This window comes from Anabrus simplex, chromosome 9, assembly GCF_040414725.1.
Source record: "Anabrus simplex isolate iqAnaSimp1 chromosome 9, ASM4041472v1, whole genome shotgun sequence".
Lineage (NCBI taxonomy): Eukaryota > Metazoa > Arthropoda > Insecta > Orthoptera > Tettigoniidae > Anabrus > Anabrus simplex.
The window spans coordinates 40,920,234-40,946,293 of record NC_090273.1 but is presented as its reverse complement, the minus strand read 5'-3'; the positions used below and the strand labels follow the sequence as shown (position 1 = coordinate 40,946,293).

General features: G+C 42.5%; 1 protein-coding gene across 1 annotated transcript in view; it reads right to left on the bottom strand.

The window, feature by feature from the left end:
- The window catches only part of LOC136880846 (fat-like cadherin-related tumor suppressor homolog), a 372,162-nt gene that overhangs the window by 137,361 nt on the left and 208,741 nt on the right, over positions 1–26,060 (bottom strand). The window contains exon 5 of the mRNA XM_068229137.1: positions 17,873–18,028. Coding sequence (XP_068085238.1) covers positions 17,873–18,028 — 156 coding nt within the window. The remainder of the gene's footprint in view (positions 1–17,872; positions 18,029–26,060) is intronic.

The following is a 26,060-nucleotide window of genomic DNA, read 5'->3' as shown; positions in this document are numbered from 1 at the left end:
TCTAGAGGACCCGCTGCAATCGCTGTTGACAATTAAGATGCCAGATACCACACCAACTGGACTATATTTACGAAATAAAAGACATACGCCCCAACCCAGGATCCACCCCTCGACCTCCTGCATGCTAACGCAAAACTCTATCCACTGCACCAACTGTACAGCACGCCTAATATGTGCTGACAGAGGTAGTTACCCTACATGTGGTTACAGTGTTGCCAGATTGCAACTCTTCAACGCCCTTTTTCTGCCGGATATACTCGCAGGATAAAAGTTTTGGGAGAGACATTTTTTTAAAATTGCTGGCAAGTAAGGAGTCGCTTTGCGACGCCCGAGTGCGCGAATTTCGGTTCATCCAGTATAATACCAACACAAGCTTCTACCGTACGCTGATTCTACCATTCCTTCTGTATCGTTCCGAAACATGGACTGTTCTGAAACGAGACCTTGAGAAGTTTTACAGATGAGTACTGCCCTCAGTTTCGCGGCGTTATTTTCTGAGACCACATACGCAATGGAAATAGCTGGAAATAATGTGATGATCAGCCAGCTATTGAAGAGGCGATCCAGATAAAGAGACTTGGATAGTCTGACGATGTCTACTGTATGGACGAGGACAGGATTTCATCCAACTTCTTTGGCAACAGGGACCAACACAGCGGAGGGTTCAAGGACAGCATCCAAGACGACTTGGACTTAACGGACTGAACGCGAGCAACTGATACAGCCTGCAAAATCTAGAGAAACACGATAAATGAAGTTCGAAAATAACAGCAGCACCCACTCCAGCGTACCGGCTTCGGAATAATTTCACTCTGATTGGCCTTTTGCCCTTCATTTTCCCCACACGATGCACATCGTCTATATCTACTTCGCTAAAATTGATTTTCATTCTATTCTGTATCACTTCCACCACTTTGTATACTAGTTCCACTTTTGTTTCTTTTTCTTCTTCTTGGACACCATATATGAAAATATTTTTACTCACACTATCTTGCACACTCTTCTCTACTAGTCTCTTAGTATCTCTCAGGTCTCGCTCCAAACTTCTTACTTCCTGTTTCAACACGTCCAACTCATCTTTATTACATCCTTCTTCTTCTAGTATCTTCTTTACGTCTTCCTTAATACTCGACTTTAGGTCCATAAAGTCCATGGATAGCTCTCTAAACATTTCCTTTATTTGTTCTGTCTGGCAAGCCTCTCTTATCACCTCTCTTATTGCTTCCAATTCTTCCCATCCAATGGAACCCACTGGTCCTGGGCCAGGATTAATTTCCACCCCTCCTATTATCAATAACACCATCACCACCGCCGCCACCAGTAGAGTAGCCACCACCCTTCTTTTTTCACCTTTCAGCTCCATTTTTGTCTCCATTTTGCTTCCCTTTATGGCGTTCCATCTCCCAATCGCTATCCTGTATTGAGTCAACGTGATACCCATTGTTCCGCTGCTCCGCGCACTACTCAGCACATCCGCACTCTTTACTGTCTCCAAGACGACTGAAATAGAGCTCAACCTGTTGCCAGGTAGAGTATAAAGAAGAAATACCGCCAAAAGCCACTGACCCTAACGGGATCGATCCTGATGTCTCGAAAACAAGACAATGGTTAACTGACTGCGACACTGAAGTAGTTGCCAGTTTCTCAATCTCACGAGGGACGGCCTAAATGTAATACCATCGGCGTCGGAAAAGAACAAGGGTTGACATGTAAACATAAAGCTAGACTAACTGCAATTGTAACCGAACTGTTTAATGTTTCGGTTGGTAGTTCCCTATCGTTGGTAGCACTGTGTACTGCCATCTTGGTGATAAAAGACAGTTAAAGATGGAGAGGCAACTGGAGCAGTGGTTCGAGGAGGAATCTCGTGCAGTTACTCGATTTATCAACGCGAAAAGTGTCTCAGCTGCGGAAATTCATCGTAATTTGGTGGAAGTCTATGGCGAAAGTGTGATGAGTCGTCAGAATGTTGCAAAACTGTGCTCGGAATTTCGAACCGGGAGAGTGACTGTGGGCGCTCCGAATTTCGAACCGGAAGAGTGACTGTGGGCGCTCCGAATTTCGAACCGGAAGAGTGACTGTGAGCGCTCCGAATTTCGAACCGGAAGAGTGACAACTGTTGACTCTGTGCGCTCCGAATTTCCAACCGGGAGAGTGACAACAGTTGACTGTGAACGGAGTAGCAGGCTCACAACAGTAGGCACGGCAGAGTAGTGATTTTCATATCCTTGCGACTTTGGAAGAATATATTGGGGTTGGTGGTACAAAGCGATGATGATGCCATGTCAGGATATCAAATTTTTCGAGAGTGGCATCGAAAGCCTTGTCCAATGGTTTAGACAAACGTCTCAATCGCTATGAAGACTGTGTGGAAAAATAAAGTGCTAAGTAAGGAACACAGTCCATCGTGTGTTATGTCAACCTGTTATACAATATTGAGAAATATACATTGTAAAATTATTTCGGAAATACTCCTCCTCAGCCACGTAACTCTATCGTGATATCATGCTTCCTTGCTATTCGGCCATCGCCATTGTCTATGGTCTTCTGCTTTCCAATTTCCAATTTTCACCTCAATACGGGACAGGTGGCAACCCTATCTTCGAGTGACAATTCGGAAGCAGAAGACCGCAAGCAATGGCGACTGCTGATGGACACCGTCGAATAGTAAAACTAAGCATGAGATCACGATACTCAGACATGTGTTACGCGACTGAGAAGAAGATATTCTCTCCGTCCACGGTATTCGTAACATCCTCTGCTAACACCACATTTCAAGTGCATCGATGCACTCACTGCTTGCCCTTGGCCTTCACCGTCCAGGCGACATTGGATTACTCAGCTCTCGCCTAACATCACACGAACTGATGGGCTTGTTCCTCGTTCAGACACGTCACACCGCCTGAATATATATATATATATATATTTGCTAGTTGCTTTACGTCGCACCGACACAGATAGGACTTATGGCGACGATGGGGCAGGGAAGGGCTAGGAGTGGGAAGGAAGCGGCCGTGGCCTTAATTAAGGTACAGCCCCAGCATTTGCCTGGTGTGAAAATGGGAAACTACGGAAAACCATTTTCAGGGCTGCCGACAGTGGGGTTCGAACCTACTATCTCCCGAATACTGGATACTGGCCGCACTTATGCGACTGCAGCTATCGAGCTCGGTCCGCCTGAAATTGTCTTCCCCAAAACTAGAGCATGGTGGCAGAATGGGAACTGGTTTAAAAACATCCTACAGTAATCCTCAATGCATCCAATCCTCCGTTATCTTTTACTTTCAGAAGACTAGAAGGTCTCGCACAGACGATGACATCAGTAAAACGAAGGAAATGGTGAACGAAGCAAATACAATGCACACATAAAAGTTTCCCATTGGCTCCAGTGAGTTTCAGGGGAAGCATGTGTGCTTCTGTGAGCATAAAAAGAGAGACTGCAGGGTGGGTGTAAAAACGAATTATAGTCGACGCTTCATCTCAGAATGAACTTGAGATCAAGAACTTGTTTACGAGTTCAAGAGGTGAAAACATAGCACTATGACACGTTGCACACATTCAGAAGCTGGAGAAATCGCAGCAGTTCTAAATTGACATACACGCTGCTTTTATTTGTATGTACTTTCGAGCGCATTGAGAGGACTGGAATGTCAAAGTTAAGTGGTTCTGTCCCTCGCTATACCAACATTTGACAGCCTGTTCCATGTCCGTGCAAGAGATGAATTATACTGTCCTCGCGTCTTATAAAATAAACACCGAGCTCGATAGCTACAGTCGCTTAAGTGCGGCCAGTATCCAGTATTCGGGAGATAGTAGGTTCGAACCCCACTGTCGCCGGCCCTGAAAATGGTTTTCCGTGGTTTCCCATTTTCACACCAGGCAAATGCTGGGGCTGTACCTTAATTAAGGCCACGGCCGCTTCCTTCCACTCCTACCCCTTTCCTGCTCCATCGTCGCCATGAGACCTATCTGTGTCGGTGCGACGCAAAGCAACTAGCTAAAAAAAAAAAAATAATAAAAAAAAATAAGAGCAGTTATTTACGTTGAAAGAGCCCAAAGTGAAATTTTACGTTTGAGTTTAAGTGACTTTCGGAACGAATACATAAAACATTAAAGTACACAATATTATTCCATAATGCGTAGAATTTCTTTATTAACATGGATATGTTTTTGGGTTGGGTTTTATTTGGAATTCGTGTAATCAGTTTTGTGGTGAGAATTTCCCGACACCATGGTAACGACGGTAACCACTGTTCGTCATCTACGTATACTGGGTCAGTAGCGTCATCAAGTACTGGAATGTTAGCTCCATGGTAACATTTATCAAAAACAAAAAATAAAAAAAAATCCACAAGCTTGTTGCAGTCATTCGACCGGGTCAGGAATGGACTGAATGAAGCCCCTATCTAGTGGCGAAGATAGGAGCTGTGCCGGCTGCCGAAGGCTGTCGCACTCCTCCGGGGCAATGATTAATGACTGACAGCTGATGAAATGAAATGATATTGAGAGTGTTGCTGCAATGAAAGATGACGGAGAAAACCGGATTACCCGGAGAAAAATCTGTCCCACCTCCGCTTTGTCCAGCACAAATCTCACGTGTAGTGACCAGAATTTGAACCATGGAATCCAGCCGTAAGGCAAGCTCTTAGTTACAGGAAGAAAGCGCATAGTTAGAAGATGGCGCTACTGACCTAGTGTACATAGACGGACAGTGGTTGCCATGGTTACAATGGTGTCGGCAAATTGATGACCCAAATTCCTGTTAGACCTCCACCCCAAAAACATATCCATGTTAAAAAGAGGTCAGACCCCAATTTAGATTCTGGTTCCAGTGTACGGGACCTTTACCAGAATTGCTTATTCGAGAACTTGAAAAGATCCAAAAAATAAAATAAAAAAGCGGCATCACGATATACTCCTATTCTGGGCGATTGTGCAGTCTTACGACAATGATGCAAACTTTGGGTTGAGAAGACTTGCGAGTAAGGAGACGAGCTGCTCGACTAAGCAGTACATTGTGAATGTGTTCAATAAACTAAGTGAACAGAATCCAGGTTCAGAAGTTCAGATCTTCGCACTGTTGGCGTATGCGATGCGCGGCCCTGTACGTCCGAACACGAGACGTTGACGGGGTGGAGGTCGGTACTACACGCTCAGCGAATCACAACTCTTTCTTTGGCGGAGGCGTGGACATACCATGTTTACATCAGGATTAAACTCTCGTGAAAGGACATATAGAGATTCGTATTAGCTTCACAAATTCTAGCATCACCGGGCGAGTTGGCCGTGCGGTTAGGAGCGCGCGGCTGTGAGCTTGCATCCGGGAGATCGTGGGTTCGAATCCCACTGTCGACAGCCCTGAAGAGGGTTTTCCGTGGTTTCCCATTTTCACACCAGGCAAATGCTGAGGCCGTACCTTAATTAAGACCACGGTCGCTTCCTTCCAACTCCTAGGCCTTTCCCATCCCATCGTCGCCATAAGATCTATCTGTGTCGGTGCGACGTAAAGCAACTAGCAAACAAAAAAAACAAAAATCCTAGTATCGAATATTATATTCACGCCACTATGTGGGCATTTGATAACGATTCTGCTTTGATTACTTGCCCGGCTGCGTATCTTTCATTCCTGTCATATTGTGGCGAGCTGTGGCATGCTCTGCTGTGACAGGGTACGTCAAGTTGAAATGGATGGACGGGCGATAGCCATCAAACTCGTGATCTTCTCATAATTTTACGAAGAAATATCTATCGTGGCGAGTCAAGATATTTAAGCGCTCCGTTTTTAGCAATTATTTTAAGTCCACCATAGCGTAGGGGAAGCACACTGAAGTAGCTACCCGCCCTACTGGACTGATTGCGATTCCTGAGTATTACGAATTTAACGGTGATCTGTAGCAGCCTCAGCATCCGAGTAGCAAACCTTAGACGGCCTGCATACCAATGTCGACATTTTGATTTATTCAGATGAGGCCATTCCCAGCATCTTCTATGATGTTCATTACAAAGGCCAATCCCGCATCGGTCCTATTGAAAATATTTTTCGGCCCAATTTTATTTTATTTTGCACACTCGGTATTAGGTACCTTGTATGTTCAGTACTCAGTCCGACTCGTTGGCTGAATGGTCAGCGTACTGACCTTCGGTTCAGAGGGTCCCGGGTTCGATTCCCGGCCGGGTCGGGGATTTTAATCGCTTCTGATTAATTCTTCTGGCTCGGGGACTGGGTGTTTGTGTCCGTCCCAACACTCTCCTCTTCATATTCACACAACACATTACACTACCAACCATCACAGACAAACGCAATAGTGATTACATCCCTCCATATAGGGTTGGCGTCAGGAAGGGCATCCGGCCGTAAAACAGGGCCAAATCCACATGTGCGACACAGATCGCACCCGCGACCCCACAGGTGTGGGAAAAGCGGTAGGAAAAGAAGAAGAAGAAGAAGAAGAAGAAGAATGTTCAGTACTCAGTCCGAAGGCTCGTTGGATCCTCAATAGCTCCGCCATCAGTTGTCATAGATGGCCTAGGCATCACTGAAGTGGCGTACTAGGGAAATGAGGAGTGATGTAGTTTCCCGTTACTTTCTTCACATTAGGTACCTTACTGGAATTTATTCGCATCGTCTTTGTCTTCTGCGCACTGTCTTGCTTTCACTAATTTCAGAACCAAATTCACTGAACATACTGTCCTATCTATTCAGTTTCTCCTGGGAACTCTCTACAGTTTTACCCCATATCCAAACATCATCTGAAAGTATAATGGCCACATCTATGTAGGGGGTCCGCTGTCTGTAATTCCGTTTATTTTGCCAACTTTTCAGATATTTATCCGTTTTAGGTCAACTCAAGACCGTATCAGTGGTTTTTACCAGGTGAACGCATAAGTTTTTGCCGGTGGTAAAGAAAACGCGTATTTTTTAAGGGGAATTCATTTGTTTATTCAAAATATTGACCATCGGCTTCTACACATTTCGTCTATCTTTCACGTAATTTATGAAAACCATGCCAGAAAAACTGCTTGCCTTTTGCGACAAACCATTCGTCGAGCCATTTTCCAACTTCCTCGAAATTGCTGAAGTGCTGCTCTGCGAGCGCGTGCCCTGTTGATGCGAAGAGGTGATAGATGGCGCCAGGTACACCGGGTATGGAAGGATGTCCCATCCATGCGGTTTCAAGATGTCTTTCACTGGTTTTGCTGTGTGAGACGGCGCATTGTCGTGTACCAAAATCACTTTGCCATGTTTTCTGGCCCATTCCGGTCGTCCTTCGATCAATGCGTGATTTAAATTAATAATTTGTTGACGATATCGTTGAGTTCGAGTTTGGTCATCATCCAGTAACGCCTGCTATTGCTCATCTTCGCACTTTTGTGGTCTACCAGAGCGCACACTGTCTTTCACATTGAAATCGCCACGTTTAAATTGTCGAAACGATGTCTCCCATGTTCTAATCGATGGAACGTGTCCACCATATGTTTCCACCAGCAAACGATGACTTTCCACAGCCTTTTCCTTTTGACTAAATAAGAAAAGCAATACGTGCCTCAAATGTTCTTTTTCAGGCACAAACGTCGACATGATCACTGAACGACACAACACAGACGCTAGTGTTTGGCGGACTCAACTTGTGTGTGTTGGTAGCTTAATGTCAGTCGAACAAACAGAAGTATGTGTCAAATTCATACGCTGTGTACTGTTCGCTGGCGCCATCTCTTAGTGAAACCGGAAAAGACTTCTGCACTCACGTGGTAGCTTTAGTGTCTGATTGTTTGTCCGTCTGTTCCACCATCACGGCGAAACGGCTGGGTAGATCTTGACCGAACTTCATTTTCAGAGTAAACTCATCCAGGAGCAGGTTTAGATATGCATATGATTTAAAAACAACTGAATAGACTGGGGGTTTATAGGAAGACCAGAACAGGTTCCGTCAATTTTCTCTTATACTTATTCATTTTCTGTAAAATCCATAGACTAAATGTGAAATGTCCCTTCATTTTAAACAACTTTTGTCATGTACAAAATTTTTATTTTCTGCCAGTTTCATGCTCTGCATTGAATGACGGACACCCGCGCAGACCGACAACGAACCTACCGGTTACCATGGCAACATCTCTGGCTACTTGTCAGCAGGGAAGTAACGTAGGCCTAATGCCATTTTGATAATTATTCCTATAAACTCCTGGTTGTTCGTTGGGTAGAAGGCGAGAGAGACGTCAAGGTGCCATTCTGCGGGATATTTGCGGAATACCGTTGGAGGTTACAATCGTCTTCCAGTGGCACTAAGAGTGGCTGTTAATTTCAACAGTACCGCGGAGTGTAAGCCATTATTTCACACCATAAGGTGTTTTATGGCATTTGCTATAATTATTACTGTAGCCTATTTCTATTCTACTTCTGTTTTCTGCTTTAATTTCTTGCCTCTGCCTTGCCTCTTCAGGCTTAAGTATTACCGTAAGTCATCTTCTTTATCCAAGAATCCCTGCGTCTAAGTTTCTCCCGTTACCGCTTTCTTAAATCCGTAACTCGTATCATCAAAATTTAGTGAAGGACATTTCATTTTTCTAATACAACTACTTGGCTTGGTATTTATATATTTGTACTATCCGGCTATCTTCAGTTAATGTCAACTTTTTAAACCGTATTACTTTCTTCCTTAATTTCTCCGTATGCATGCGAGTGCTAATCCCGAAAACTGAACTCTCTTTCCTTTGAGGAAAAATTCCAAGATGTTCAACTGTATAACATTTTGGGCCCCAAAAATATCGAAATATGGAGGCAATTTTAATGAAGGTGCAGACCTTCGATTCGGGATCATTGGTGGCTAAATGGTAAATCGTATCACAGAACAGATAGTACACGCGCTGCTCAATTTGGAGAGATCTACAACTTTGATCCTATGACTCTTTGTCGTATCTCGATACAATAGATAGAGCTGTATTTCTAGATTATAATCAAATCTCCCCAACTCGATTGTGACTGACATTAGGAAAAGGGGCCTGTCTTTATAACTTTCCTGCCATTATAGTAGAAACTCCCGAACTCGATTAAGAATGGCAGTAGGAAACGTGGTCTGCCAGTATCATCAGAACTCCCCAACGTGCACCTCACATAGGAAACAACGTATGGGGTCCTCCCCGTGGTGTTTCTCGGATAGCGCTAAAAGACGTGCAATTTAATATAATTTTAATCACTGCGTGTGCAGTAATTTACGAAGAAATACGTAAACAATGTAGAATACCGTAGTGAAGCACGGGTACATTTCCTAGTTCATTATATTATGCCTCTTGTGGAAGAGAAGCCAATTTCTGACACTTGATTTTATTCAGTTGGCCCTAAAATGAACAAGCTAAAAATTGCCAAACCTCGAAGACTAAGTCACTCGGACGCAGTTACCAGAGCAACATTCTAGAAACTGCGGGATCTTAAGTTCGAGGCGCTCTGGTGGTGAACGTTTTCAAATTCAGTCCCATCTGTAAGAAATATATGCATTCCACCTAGAGTACAAGGTTACGAGGTATTATATCAACAAACTGTAAGAAATACACATAATTTCTACAAATATAATGAATAACAAAATTTTAACAACGGCGTTATCGGGTGAGCCAATTATCTGGTCGCAATATTACAGTGAGCCATGCTGTAAACACGCAGTGACAGGTGCATTAAGTGCTCTGTGGTTTGTGTGACATCTTCAATAATGTGCTGTGTGGAAAGCAAGCCAAGAGTGTAGAGTTCTTACCAGACATGGTGCACATGTGATGGCATACGAGGGTTGTACCAAAAGTCATGGCCAGTGTCTAGTGCAGTGAACTAGATATGGCGTAATTATATTGTGGTCAGGCAAAATGGTAATTCTTCACGTGATTCAATGTTCTCTCTAAGATCATATTATATTTAGACAGCTAGAGTTGATTGTCTAGGGATAATGCAAGGTGCCCATGCTCATTATGGGGGTGCTTCATGAAAGTAAACTAACAAGAAGAGGCCTCAAGTTGGGTACCATTCCGGCATTTGCCTGGAGGAGAAGTGGGAAATCATTGGAAAACCCCTTCGAAGACCCCGTTTCAGCCCGCATACCACTTTTCAAATTTCGTGGCAGAGCCGGGAATTGAACCTGGACCTTCAGGTTTCGCAGCTACTCACACTAACCACTCACCACAGAGGCAGATATTATTATTTTTATTATTATTAGAATTAGATCATGTTATAACCAACACTGTTATCCAGCAATGGAGATATTACTACTTTATGCAGTTGTATAAACCGAAGTCTGACTTCTTAGCCAAATGGTTAAGACAAGCTATCTCTGATACATAGGGACCCAGGTTCGATTCTCGACCGGGCTGAGGATTTTGGCCGTATCTGATTAATTCCTTTTGTTCAGGCAATCATCCAGACAACGGAGTATCCGAGTTCAGGTCGAGAGGACGGTCAAATTTTCACACTACATTGCTAAAAATAAACATACTGTATGTCATTAAAAATAGGTGGTTTGTTTTTTAACACATTGAGTTGTTTGTTCCTTACAAGTTACAGGAGTGCCAATGAGATGCAGAAGTCATTAAAAGGGATGTTCACACGCGGTTTACTCTGCCACCGGTTCCTTTTGGTTAACACCGCTTTTGATCGGTCAGCTGATCACATTAGTCTCTCGTTACTATCCCCCATGTAATAATTCTCGCTCCAGTGTGCGCATTTGCACAAAGGACTAAGGGATAGCGGAAAGGATTATAACCAACGAAGTGAGTGGCATTGGGGGATATCCGTCTCAAGGATATTACAGTAAATTACACGAGGTGTGTTCTAGTATCAGCCCAAAACCAGCAGACGCATGTTCTCTTAGATACAGCGCATACTAGAAGGAAGAGTCTGAAGAACTCTGGCTGGCAAAATAAATAAATAAATAAATAAATAAATAAATAAATAAATAAATAAATAAATAAATAAATAAATAAATAAATAAATAAATAAATAAATAAATAAGCTATTGTATCTATACTAATATACAGAGAGACTGTGGGTTTCTTTGTTTGCAAGGGGTAAACTCAAAAACTGGTGGACCGATTTTGAAATTTCTTTCACCATTAGAAAGATTATATCGTTCCAGCGAACATAGGCTATGTGTCATCCAGAAATATTCAAGGGTTCCCACGAGAAACGTAACTGAAGAAAACATGGCAATAGTAAATCTGAATGCTTTAATGTTTGCTGGTCTGTCATTTTTTACGTTAAAACTACTTAACTGATGTAATTCAAATTTGGCAAGATTATAGCTGGTATCTTCGATTAATATATAGGCTACTTTCTATCATGGTATCTTTTAACTGGGGCACGTAGTGGTAGAAAACGTGAAGCAAGTCAGAGGAAAACGTACGCCTGGGGCCCTTAAAATTAAATACCATGCCTAATCAGTTAGTCCTATAGAACAATCAAGCGCTCCAGGTATACTTAAAATTGGCACATACTTCATCCTTGGTCTCTTTGTTCTGATTTCTTTCCTGTAGAAACTTCTTGACGAACAATGCTCACTATCACGTTGTATTTTAAGGAATCCATGTAGGGAAATAAAATGTGAATCAACTCATAGGAAAATGTACGCCTGGGACCCTTAAATGTGAATGCTCTGCCTAAATGGTTAGTCCTATTAAATAAGTCAGCGAGTGTACTTTTGTGACTGGTAGTAAGCAAGGGGGCCTGCCGTTACAATGAAATATCCCCAACCTGGACTTCACATGAGAAACGACGTATGGCGACCTACAGACAATCTTAAAACGCTTCTAACATTTGAATCAGATAAACTTGATCGATAAAACATCTTGATATGTTTTAGGACAGAGAAGGCGTTCAACGACATTCCTCCCCTCCTTAACTGGATCGAACCGTTTCATCCAGTGCACGACTTGTGCACCTCTGTTTTAGAGTAATATACTCGTAGTAGTCAAGTTATCAATTTCAAGAAAGCCGTATCCTTCTTTACTAATTAGGTTGACAATACTGAACATTTGACCATGCTGACGCTTACAGCAACCGTGGGGGTTCTTTTCGCCAGTCTGAAAATGGACATGGGGGTACCAAAAAGATTGTAGATATCAGTCAAATATGAGGTGGTTTGAAGCATCCTGTTTCAATGGTTGGTTTCGAGACAACACATCTAGAAGAGAAGACAGTTGTTGCTGACAACTTGTCCACACACTTGGACGTCTCACTCTTACAAAACTACCGACAGGAGGATATTTATTTTGAATGTTCTGCAATATACACCACCCACTTTACACAACCACTAGACGTTTCATTCCTTCATCCACCGGAAATTTCCTGGTGAGAAGAACGACCCGAGTGGAAGAAGACACCAACACACTACTCCAGAATACTGTTTTTCTTAAGCAACAGAGCTCTTCACTGTTGAAAAATCCCTCTTGAATTCATAGAAAAACACGTACAAAATCTGGAGAGTGCATTAAAGAAGTTTGCAATTATTTTGTTTAAAAACTGGAATTGTTCCCCATGTTTTAAAATCCCCTATACTCGTGATAATTTATATATTAAATGGGAAAGGCATTACCTTGATCCAGCTTTCATTTAATTAGATTTAGGAATGGAACAAGGTGCCCGTACAAGCAATTTTTTAAACTGCATGGCAAGTAACAATATAATGAAAAACAAATGGACATGATGTGTTCCTGAAATGTTCAAATGTCCATTGTATAAGTCTGACAGTATTTGAATTAGATTGCAATCCATTTCTTATGAATTTTCATTCAAATTTTCTTCAGAAATGCAAAAGCGGTGTTTGATTTTTATTAAAGACCAATTTTACATGATTCTAACTATACCAGTTGCCTCTATTGAGTGTAAATGAAAATTGGAATGATGATAAGAAAGTTCCATTGATTAATACTAATCGATTCACCGCGTCTCGTCATGGGAGTATCTAATAAATTATTCACAGCTTAAAATTATAGGCAATTACCGCGCTCTTAGTTTAGGTGGATAAGTGTGGTACTTTCAATATACTGTCATGATAATTCTGCTCAACAACTATATCGATCTTGTATAAGGCCACAATAATTTGTGAGTGGTTCTGACAGTTTTAAATGTTTCTGACAGGTGTATGTTCGGCTGTTCTAAATATTGGATACAATGTACTCATTACCTTCACTGGGCGTTAAATGGAAGGGCTGGAATTAAAATGAGAAAGCTTCATTGATCAAAAATAATCGATGAATGTGTCCGCTGGATTGGGAATTTCTAAAAAGCAAATTCGAGCTTAGAATTACTAGCGATTACTTCACTCTAACATTAAATAAGGGTAGGAATTCTTACTCGAAAATGTAGAGGCCGGCAGTCGGTCAATATCTCGAGATTTTCATAACACCTTTCGAGTTAAAATGAATAGTGATTTTTCTCGGAACGCGTGTGTATGAATCACAACATTTCTTTCTCGAAGCGCAGGACTCGGGCGGTTTTAAACGATCTGTCATAACACATGAAGAACAACTTTTTAGAATTCCTTGTCTTCCGAGTATTTTACATTGGATTTTCGATTTCCTGCGTGCAACTTCCTGTCCCTATTCCCTCAATATAGCCTATTTATTTGCTATGCCGGGTTGAGTGGCTCAGACGGTTGAGGTGCTGGCATTCTGACCCCAACTTGGCAGGTTCGATTCAGGCTCAGTCCGGTGGTATTTGAATGTGCTCAAATACGTCAGCCTCGTGTTGGTAGATTTACTGACACGTAAAGGAACTCCTACGGGACAAAATTCCGGCACCTTAGCGTTTCCGAAAAATCGTAAAAGTAGTTAGTGGGACGTAAAATTATTATTATTATTATTTCTTTATTTACTAAATATCCTAATAGTCTGAACCCTATTTTACATGAGTATATTAGGGTTATAGTTTATAATCAATTAATTAATTAATTACTGGTAGTTGACACAAAATTAGGAAACTAAATTGTTGAAGATATGGTGAATGAAATTAAGGAACTTTTCATGGCAGCAGGATTTTCTAAAAGGATGGCAAAATGGCTTTTAAAAGTTCCACATTACAATTGTTTAGGCGACAATGAAGATCGAATCTTGTCTTTCCAAACATGGCACAATCGAATAGTACAGTAAATGGTCCACTGTTTGAGATGATCCACAAAAGCACACATATTCGTCTCCAGCACTTAAACTTCTCATGGCTGGAGGGAAACTGAGCGATAATGAATTCGGGCACTAATATTTTGCACTGGAATTGGCTATATATGTCGGGAAAAAATCATTTTCTAGTGACAGATGTGATTTGATGTCCAGAGGTTGTTCCACTGACTTATTAGATATGTTTTGATTTGGGCATTTACGTAGCTTGGGAGTGATTTGTCGTAGGTAATTTCTATGTTGGATGAGGAGGCTGCTTTTGCGAGAATGTCGGCCTTTCCATTTCCAGGAGAACCAGTGTGTCGTTGCATCCAGGAAAGATAGACATGGGGCATTGCTGTGCTGTAGATCTCATAGTACCGGGCGAGTTGGCCGTGCGCGTAGAGGCGCGCGGCTGTGAGCTTACATCCGGGAGATAGTAGGTTCGAATCCCACTGTCGGCAGCCCTGAAGATGGTTTTCCGTGGTTTCTCATTTTCACACCAGGCAAATGCTGGGGCTGTACCTTAATTAAGGCCACGGCCGCTTCCTTCCAACTCCTAGGCCTTTCCTATCCCATCGTCGCCATAAGACCTATCTGTGTCGGTACGACGTAAAGCCCCTAGCAAAAAAAAAAAAAAAATCTTATAGTAATAGCTCCTGGGTTGATATTGTGCTTGTCGCAGTCTGCGAGTCACTTAGTATCTGGGCACTACTATTGTGTTCACACCACTACACAGCAGATTTTATGGCCCAGAGCTCGGCCTGAAAACACTTCGCTATTGCTGTCGTAGACCACGGATGCGAGTTCCACTTTGTCAGATTTAGAGATATTAGGTGTGCGAAAGACATCCGTGTAAATGGTTGAGCGAGCAGCTATTGCAAACGTAAGTCTTGAAGCTGCGGGTTCCTGGAAGTGACAGTTTTTCTCCAGAGTGGCAAGAGAATTGGTGCACGAGATCTTCTGTTTTTCTTCATTAACGTGCGTTAACGTAAGTCAATATAGCCTAATAATACCATAATATAAGAATATGATCTGCTTGGGCCCGAAAACGTTGTAGTACAATGACACGATATTTTTATCTGTCATGACGATATATCATATACAGGATGGTCGGAAATAATGTGAACCTGGTGCTTGAGCGTTAGAGAGTTTGTCATGCTGATAAGTAATTTGAAAGAAATAATTCGATATCTCGCGCCTTTCTTATTTTATCAGCTGCTGAAGTTAGCCAATCAGATCGCTTCGCGGGCGAATTCAAATGGGCTTCGAGCGGCATTGTTGCTAAGTCTGCGCGTGGCTTAAGGAGACACTCCGGGGAAAAATTTATAAATTTTTACCTAATGCATGGATTTTCACGAAATTTTGTGGGACAGTCACCTGTATAAAGGTAAAGATATCATGAACATTTCTTTCATATATAATTAATGGTTTCCCCAAAATAAATATTTTGAAATTTTTAATTAATTTTTTTTCATGATATTTAATAAAGATGTTAATGTAAATTCGTAATTAGGTAGATAACACTTCTTTTAAAAGCACTACGTATAGATTTTTCTGTACATTCTTTATATAAGGAGATATATCGTACTAAAGTTTGCATAATTGTTTCTTTCTTCTCTTCTTTCTTAATCTGCTTATCCTCCAGGGTTGGCTTTTCCCTCGGATTCAGGGAGGGATCCCACGTCTACCGTCTCAAGGACAGTGTCCTGGAGCGTGAGACATTGGGTCGGGGGATACAACTGGGGAGAATGACCAGTACCTCGTCCAGGCGGCCTCACCTGCTATGATGAACAGGGGCCTTGGTGAGGGATGGGAAGATTGTAAGAGATAGACAAGGAATAGGGAAGGAAGCGGCCGTGGCCTTAAGTTAGGTACCATTCCGGCATTTGGCAGGAGGAGAAGTGGGAAACCACGGAAAACCACTTCCAGGATGGCTGAGGTGGGAATCGAACCCATCTCTACTCAGCTGACCTCCCGAGGCTGAGTGGACACCCTTCCAGCCCTCGTACCACTTTTCAAATTTCGTGTCAGAGGCGGGAATCAAACCCGGACGTCCGGCGGTGGCAGCTAATCACACTAACCACTACAGTACACCACCGAGGCGGACTTGTGTAATTGTTACGTTCTAAAATTTTCTACTTAAAAATCCCTACTACTTGAAAAAATTCTGCAATCAAAAATTCCATACACAGATTTCTTAATATGGCTCTGATACATATACCATACAAATGTTGTTACATTTGGCAGAATATTATGGGAAAAAAATTGAATTTAAATGTAAAATTACAACTGACAAACAGAGCAATATTACAGTGATAAATTGTTTGAATTCAGCGGAATAACTTCGTGACAAGAAAAAAGAAACTCAATCCTTTCAATTTCAGTCATAAAAATTTCACCAAAATTATCAAAATATCGATTTTTTATCTCCGAAGTGGCTTGAGAGCCATCCCGAGAAATCGACATCAAACACAAACACACCCTTGGTTTCAGCTAGTGAAGGGATAATCGAATACAAAATAATTGCTTATTCGATTATATTTTCCATTCTATCGTTTTTCAATTATTCATTCGAATGAATGAGGCAACAGTGAATGCTTTCGAAATAATCGCATGGAAAGTGATGCCAATAGGACAGTTAATTCACTCATTTAGTTTCAATATTTGGAGATACGTTTGGAAAAAGGCGTATTTCTATTTTTCGTAAGTGTTCATCTCTTCGCTTATTACAATCAATTATCCATCCGACACACTTAAACTGAAAAATATTCTATATGAATGATATTTTAAACTCATTCGATTATTATTTTCGATTATTTAAATAATCGAATTCAAATCCCATCACTAGTTTCAGCCAGTGTCCCCGCAGTGCACTTGCTCTGACACGATCGGAGGTCTGTACTCAAATCCCTCCCCTGGCGAAGTTTTATTATTCGACAGGTGCTATCTTGCTAGTCTTAGAGATTTAACAACAGCGCCTCTCAAAGCCCATTGGAATTCGCCCGCGAAGTGATCTGATTGGCTAACTTCAGCAGCTGATAAAATGGTACGGTGCGAGACACGGAATTGGTTCTTTCTAATTATGTATCAGTATGATCGACTCGATAACACCGATATATCCAGTTCACGTTGTTTACGACCACCCTGTATGTTTATAATATCTAGGCTTTTATTATTTCAAAGTAAATAATCAACACTAATGTATATAACTGGTACATGTTATTCAGATGTTTATTCTAGTATACTGTGAAGGACTAGGGTAACGAGTAATTACAATAATGTTACTAGTTGTACATCCTATTAACTACTAACACAGTTTACGGAGATGCCGAAGTGCCAGAATTTTGTCCCACGGAAATTCTTTTACATGCGAATAAATCTAGCGACGTGAGGCTGGCATATTTGAGCACCTTCCAAGTAGCACAGGACTGAGCTGGGATCAAACCTACAACTCTGGCTCAGTAGATTTATCAGTACTTGAAAGAATTCCCGTGAGATCAAATTTCTGCCATCTCGGCACCTTCGAAAATCGTAAATGTAGTCAAAGAAAAAATCTGATAAGAGTTAGGAATTGAAATCGGAACTCCGAAAACGGGAGTCAATAGTTCTACCTGTCAAGGCACAGAAGTGGTGTATTATTACTGTTATTATTAAAATTAGTGTTACAGAAGGCAAGTAAATAATACATTGGGCATCATTTAGCCATGACTTTTGGTGCAACTTGCAGATATTCAATGCGGTGTCTTACCTGGAACAAGGGTAGGTCCTGATCATCCGATTCGGGAATCTTAATCTTGTAGAAGCTCTGTTCGAATTGAGGAGCATGGTCGTTGACATCTGCTACTGATACAACCACCCTGGTAGTGGACGACAGTGGAGGACTACCGTTATCACTGACTGTCACCTGAAACACACAGAAAACATTCCTCTTAAGACACACATAATTTGGTATTTCATTCAAGGATGGACATTCAACTAAATGCAGCAGCATGAACAAGCTTACTTCACGCAAAAGGAACAATTTACTGAAACATAGTCGACCTAGAGCCCAAAAATAATGTTATAAACAGCTGCCTCTGTGGATCAGTGATATAGTGTCGAACTCCGGATCCCAAGCTAGCGGGTTCAAACCCGGCAGAAGTAGTCCGGTTTTTGACTCACCGAAAAAAGTCCACTCGACGATGTCGGCTTGTGAAATATCTCTGGTGACACATTTGGTGTTTACCCGACAAAATTCATTAAATCTCAGCCACAGACGCCCAAGAGAGTTTCGGTTTACTCGGTCTGCCATCTAGTACAACAGAACGTCGAAACTGACGAGCAGAAAGCCAGATGGCGTCAAATTGAAATGTCTGCACATGGTAGCTGAGGCCATATAATCGCTATTATTATTATTATTATTATTATTATTATTATTATTATTATTATTATTATTATTATTTATTTCGTAAACAGGGCCGCTCATGACTTTGGTGTCTCCGTGCGGTTTTCCAAAGTTTGGAGTCTTATGAACACTGAAATTTAAATCACCCATTACAATGTTCTAAATGATATATAACATTCTTGAAAACTCAAGCAAGCGACATTCATGGTCGACCATAACGCTATTCTACTGTGGTTCATCACCTTCGTTTAAAGTTTAAACTCTCACACAGAGTTGCTTCCTAAATTAACTTTTAATTCGCTCTAAAATGTAGAGGATTTTTTAAATCGACACTTTCCCCACTCTGCAAGAAGTTAGTCTACATCGGGCCAGGCGCCCTAACTTCGCCGCTTGAAAGTAAATAAATAAATAAATAAATAAATAAATAAATAAATAAATAAATAAATAAATAAATAAATAAATAAATGCATACATGTATCCTCACACAAATTTTCCGCACTTGGCTTTACTTTTCGCGGAAATATTCATCATTTGAAGGAAATCCTGGCTTTTATCAATTTCATTCTGAAGAGAAATACTTACTAAAGATGACTAAAGCGCAGATAAGAAAAGAAAACCTACAACCTGTTTTCCAGTCAGTGACCGGGTCAGGGATGGAATGAATGAAGCCCCCATCTAGCGGCGAGGATAGGAATTGTGTCGTACTCCTCTGGGGCAATCATTAATGACTGACAAATGAAATGAAATGATACTGAAGCGTGTTGCTGGAATGAAATATGATAGGGAAAACCAGAGTAACCGGAGAAAAGCGTGTCCCTCTTCCGCTTTGTCCAGCACAAATCTCACTTCGAGTGACCGGGATTTGAACCACGGAACCCAGCGGTGAGAGGCTGACGCGCTGTCGCCTGAGCCACGGAGGCTTTGTAAAGCGCAGATATGTTTTGTAATTTTAATTTACTGAAATTACACTCTCTGTTTGCCACTGACATAGGAATATTCAATAAAAGCAGAAGTTAAAACGGTACAGCAATACATTAAATACGTATTTAATTTCCCGCTGTGAAGCAATCTAACAGAGCGACTCCTCTTCTTTTTCTTCAGTGATTGCGCCGCCTGGTGGCGAGGTCGGCTATATGAATTCACTGTCTCCCTTTAGTTCTGTCCTGGATCATGCCTGGGTAGAGATCGACGCTCTCCAGATTTTTGTGAAGGAGATCGGCCAATCGCTGTTTAAATCGTCGACAGCTATCACGCACTGTATCTTCGATCATTGCAACGTCAAATAATTTCCCTGATGGTTTCACTGAAAGTAATTGTTGCTATAAGAATCTCAATTTTTTATGAAATACGTAATGCGAATGTTATTTTCAGTTATTTTGGTACCCCAGTAAGTCGGCGCCCTGGCCAGCGACTGGCCTGATTCGTTTCTTGGAAGACCATGGCTACACCTCAGAGTGGTTTCATACTTTTTTGCTACGATGATACAAAAAAGGGGGGGGGGGCATTATATTCTTCTACACAATCCTCGCGCTCAGTTACTTACGAAGATAGCAATCAGAACAGATGCAGCAGTAAAACATATTAAAAACAGACTTTTTTTACATTCATAGGTAATTTTACTTGCTGCTATGCGGCAGCGCTTTCATAGAAAAAAGATGTTAGAGAATTTCTCTTTGGCGAAATCGAATGATCTATTACAAATAAAATTGAAGTGTCTGTTTGTAATGTCAAAATAACAGCATTACTAAGTTTATATTAAAGTTTATACGGTACTTGCCGGCGCCGTGGTGTAGGGGTAGCGTGCCTGCCTCTTACTCAGAAGCCTCGGGTTCGATTCCCGGCCAGGTCAGGGATTTTTACCTGGATCTGAGGCTGGTTCGAGGTCCACTCAGCCTACGTGATTAGAATTGAGGAGCTATCTGACGGTGAGATAGCGGCCCCGGTCTAGAAAGCCAAGAATGACGGCCGAGAGGATTCATCGTGCTGACCACACGATACCACGTAATCTTCAGGCCTTCGGGATGAGCAGCGGTCGCTTGGTAGGCCAAGGCTCTCCAAGGGCTGTAGTGCCATGGGGTTATGGTTATGGTTATATACGGTACTTATAACTAAAAACTATTTTTTTTTTTTACAATTTTTGTCTGTCTGTTTGTTTGTTCCAGCTAATCTCCGAAACGGTTGGACCGATTTTGACGGGACTTTCACTGGCAGATAACAGACAGCACAAGGACTTACTTAGGTTACTTTCAAATTAAAAAAAATAGAGGGGGGGGGGTCGACTGGGGGAGATATAAAAATAATAGGCGAAATATCGAATTTATCGTACAGGGGACGAGACAAAGCTCATTTTAAGCCTCTTGACGCAAGGAAGAAAACTCGGTAAGTCCTACGGGCCCGAAACCCAAGTTTTAAGGCCCTAAAACCAACCGTTATGGAGATATTGGCCCTGCTCTAGGAATTCGATTAAGAAAGGACCAGCCGTAATCATGGTAACATCAGCTCAAGGATTCCACGGCAGCGAGATTTGCCACCCAAAATTAGTACACATTTGTAATAGTTACGAAATGTCGGATCAAACAAGTACATTCAATAATATTTTTATTTGTGGTACTATCTAGCGGCAGTATAACTTAGTTACACTGTAATTTCAAACATTACAAATAATTTCTACGCACTTAAGTAAGTAATTACATCAGTGATATAAATATCTAATGAAGTCACTCACACCGACAGTATGAGTAACTAAAACCAGTTTCTGATAACCCGTACGAAGAACGGGTACTTCTGGTAATCAAAAATGTCTTTCAATAAAACGTGTGACACGATGTTGCCTGGCGATCGTGCAGGCTGTGATGTCAAGTACTGATGGATGGCCATGACATGCAGATCCACGGCCTGTACAGCTCTCAAGGTACTGTTGCTAAGTAACACCGCGTCACACATCCTGTTACATGGCACTATTTCGTTACACACATTTTCGAGAGATCCGCACCTCAGATATATTTACGTCGAAATCAAACCTGTTGGCGCAACAGTCCCGAAGGGTCTTGGCCTACCGAGTAGCCGCTGCTCACCCCGAAGACCTGCAGATTGCGAGGTGCCATGGGTTCGGCACGACGAATCCGGCATTCAGTGCGATGCGGGTTGATGCATGTATGAATGTTAACGGAGGGCATTTTGAATATTTGATGTAGGAATGATTTTCATGACGTATGCTGGTATGTTGTCTTCCTGTGTGTTTCTTCTTCTTCTTCTTCTTCTTCTTCTTCTTCTTCTTCTTCTTCTTCTGCCGCTTTTCCCACACCTGTGGTGTCGCGGGTGCTAACTGAGTCGCACATGTGGATTTGGTCTTGTCTTAGTGTCAGATACCAATTAATGTACTATGTACACTATAATAATAATAATAATAATAATAATAATAATAATAATAATAATAATAATAATATTGGATGACGATTAAAGTACTATGTTCGTAATCTGCTTACCCTCCAGGGTTGGTTTTTCCCTCGGACTCAGCGAGGGATCCCACCTCTACCGCCTCGAGGGCAGTGTCCTGGAGCGAGTGACATTGGGTCGGGGGATACAACTGGGGATAATGACCAGTACCTCGCCCAGGCCGCCTCACTTGCTATGCTAAACTGCGGCCTTGGTGGGGAATGGGAAGATTGGAAGGGATAGACAAGGTAGAGGGAAGGAAGCGGCCGTGCCTTGAGTTAGGTACCATCCCGGCATTTGCCTGGAGGAGAAGTGGGAAACCACGGAAAACCACTTCGAGGATGGCTGAGGTTGGAATCGAACTCACCTCCACTCAGTTGACCTCCCAAGGCTGAGTGGACCCCGTTCCAGTCCTCGAACCACTTTTCAAATTTCGTGGCAGAGCCGGGAATCGAACCCGGGCCTCCGGGGTTGGCAGCTAATCACACAGGCGAACATCACATCACATTACTTTTTTTTTGCTAGTGGCTTTACGTCGCACCAACACAGATAGGTCTTATGGCGACGATGGGATAGGAAAGACCTAGGAATGGGAAGGAAATGGCCGTGGCCTTCATTAAGGTACAGCCCCACCATTTGTCGGGTGTGAAAATGAGAAACTACGGAAAATCATCTTCAGGGGTGCCGACAGTGGGGTTCGAACCCACTATCTCCTGGGTACAAGCTCACAGCTGCGCGCCCTAACCACACGACCAACTCTCCCGGTATCATAACTTTACGAGCAGAAATATAGAATGCTGGCATTATAAGCTGTCTCTGAATTCTGTGCCATTCCGAGGGTTCAGATATTACTATAATCGCATTAGAATGGGATTCATTTAACAAGTAAGTCTATTGGGGAACTATTATATTACGTGTGCTTACTCACGACTAAGTCCGGGCTTATAAAATATACAGCTCTACCTGGCTTACATTTACCGCTGTTTCCTGCGTTTCAAATTCAATAACACAGTTCTCCCTGAGCTCAAGCGGAAGTTATGAAGGCGATGTAGATATTGTAACTTAGAAGGCCGGCACCAGATGCAATTTTAATGAGACTCCTACGTAAAATAACTGCGCGACACTGCACTGTTGCGTATTGAGTCACAGAAAGGTTAATCGCAAAAGATGGAATAATAATAATAATAATAATAATAATAATAATAATAATAATAATAATAATAATAATAATAATAATAATAATAATAATCTATCTTTCTTAATCCGTTTACCCTCCAGGGTTGGTTTTTGCCTCGGACCCAGCGAAGGATCCTACTTTTACCGCCTCAAGGGCAGTGTCCTGGAGTGTGAGACTTTGGGTCAGGAGATACAACTGGGAAGGAGGATCAGTACACCGCCCTGGGGGACTCACTTATTATGCTGAACAGGGACCTTGGCTGGGGATGGGAATATTGGAAGGGATAGGCAAGGACGAGGGAAGGAAGCGGCCGTGGCCTTAAGTTAGGTACCATCCCGGCATTTGCCTGGAGGAGAAGTGGGAAACTACGGAAAACCACTTCGAGGGTGGCTAAGGCGAGTATCGAACCCCCGTCTATTCAGCTGATCTCCCGAAGCTGAGAGGACGCCGTTCCATCCTCCGTGCCGCTTTTCAAATTTCGTGGCAGAGCCAGGAAACGAAACCGGGTCTCCAGGAATGGCAGCTAATCACACTAACCACTACACCACAGAGGCGGACATTCTTCTTCTTCTTCTTCTTCTTCTTCTTCTTCTTCTTCTTCTTCTTCTTCTTGACAGTCTCTGTGGTGTAGTGGTTAGTGTGATTAGCTGTCACCCCCGGCGGCTCGGGTTCGATTCCCGGCTCTGCCACGAAATTTGAAAAGTGGTACGAGGGCTAGAACGGGGTCTACTCAGCCTCGGGAGGTCAACTGAGTAGAGGTGGGTTCAATTCCCACCTCAGCCATCCTGAAAGTGGTTTTCCGTGGTTTCCCATTTCTCCTCCAGGCAAATGCCGAGATGGTACCTAACTAAAGGTCACGGCCACTTCCCTCTCTCTTCCTTGTCTATCCCTTCCAATCTTCCCATCCCCCACCAAGGCCCCTGCTCAGCATAGCAGGTGAGGCCGCCTGGGCGAGGTACTGGTCATCCTTCCCAGTTTCATCCTCAACCCAATGTCTCACGCTCCAAGACACTGCCCTTGAGGCGGTAGAGCTGGGATCCCTCGCTGAGTCCGAGGGAAAAACTAACCCTGAAGGGTAAACAGATTAAGAAAGATAATAATAATAATAATAATAATAATAATAATAATAATAATAATAATAATAATAATAATAATAATAATAATAATATGGCCTGAGCTACCGTGTGCAAGCATTTTAATTTGACGCCATTTGGCTGCTTGCCCGTCAATGTTGACGTTCCGTTTTACGGCAGAGCAAAGAGAATCTCTCTTGGGCATGTATGGATGAGTTTTAATTAATTTTGTCGGGGAAACACCACATCTTTTACATGCCGACATCGTACATGTAGTATCGAATGGACAATTTTAAAAGGTTCGACTATCTCTGCACGGTTCGAACCCGCTACCTTGGAATCAGGAAGTCGAAGGATTTAAGAAACGAGATTTTCACTTGCGGTAGTGCACAGGGTCCTGAGATAACCATTCTATACTACCAAGTGCCTGGTTGTGGTGATTCTGGCAACTTATCTACCTCGGCCGTGTAGTGGGTGTGCAGCTTCAACAGGTGAATATTCACGGTTGCGCGGAATGAACTTATTCCCCTATCCAATAGTTATTTTAACAGCAGATTTCTTCACGCAGTGGCCTTCGGTTCAGAGGGTATTTGGTTTGATTCCCAGCTGGGTGGGTATTTTAGCCGCCTCTGATTATTTGCTCTGGCTCAGAGACATAATGTTTGTGTTTATGTTAATATACATGAACACGCTACACTACCAACGACCACAAAAAAGTAATAGTGAATGCATCCTTCCAACAGACACGGCACGGTACCGCAAAACAGGACCATATATGGTGCCGACCCCAAATATTGGGTATAAGGCCAGACAGGAAAGAAGTTATACTTGACTTCTTTTTCCACCACGTTTACCACACCTGTGGATCGCGGGTGCGAACTGTGTAACAAATGTGGGTCAGACCCTTTTTTACAGCCGGATGCCCTTCCTGACGCCAACCCTATATGAAGGGATGCAATTGCTATTGCGTGTTCCTGTGGTGGTTGGTAGTGTGATGTGCTGTCTGCATTTGAAGAAGAAAGTGTTGGGACAAACCCCAGTCCCCGAGCCAGAAGAATTAATCAGACGCGATTGAAATTCCCGGACCGGCCGGGAATCGAACCCGCAACCCTCTGAATCGAAGGCCTCAACGCTGACCATTCAGCCAAGGAGTCGGACTTATACTTGACTTTTGTTCCCGATTATTATATGTGCATTGTATCTCATGACCCAGTTAGATGGAAGAAACTGTTTTCTACCACGCTCAGCTGCAGCAGGGGGGAAGGGGGTGTCTGGTGGAAGCCATAGAAAACCAAGCTCAGGTTGGAACTTAATGACTTAAGGGTACATATATTATATATATTACATATATTACTCCCGTGGTATATATGTTGCACAAGATGCCCACATTAGAGAGTGATGTATGTATCGCACCCTTTTTAAATACTCGGCTATCGGGTGCAGTATGTATGTATGCATGTATGTTGAGTATTAAAACGAAGGCTGGTTGGATCATTAACAGCTCCTCCATTACCTGTCACAGATGGCCTAGGCGTCACTGAAGAAGAGTACGAGGGAAATGAGGAGTGATGTAGTTTCCCGTTGCTTTCCCCCAATGGACCAGATGTCGCTACTACTTATCAGTCTGTCAAGTCCACTGAAGTGCGTGCACCAACCGACCCTATGAGCAATATTTTCACACCATTCATAGCAGGAACTGGCTACATAAGGAACAGCATTACCAGCATCGCTCTTATCTCAGCCACTTCCATATTGACAGTGCCAAGGATAAAACAGAGAAGGTCAATGAAAATAACAAAATTACTCAAGCCCATGCCGGAAGACACTGTAAACACTAGGCCCCCCTTGGACCACAGAACAGCACACC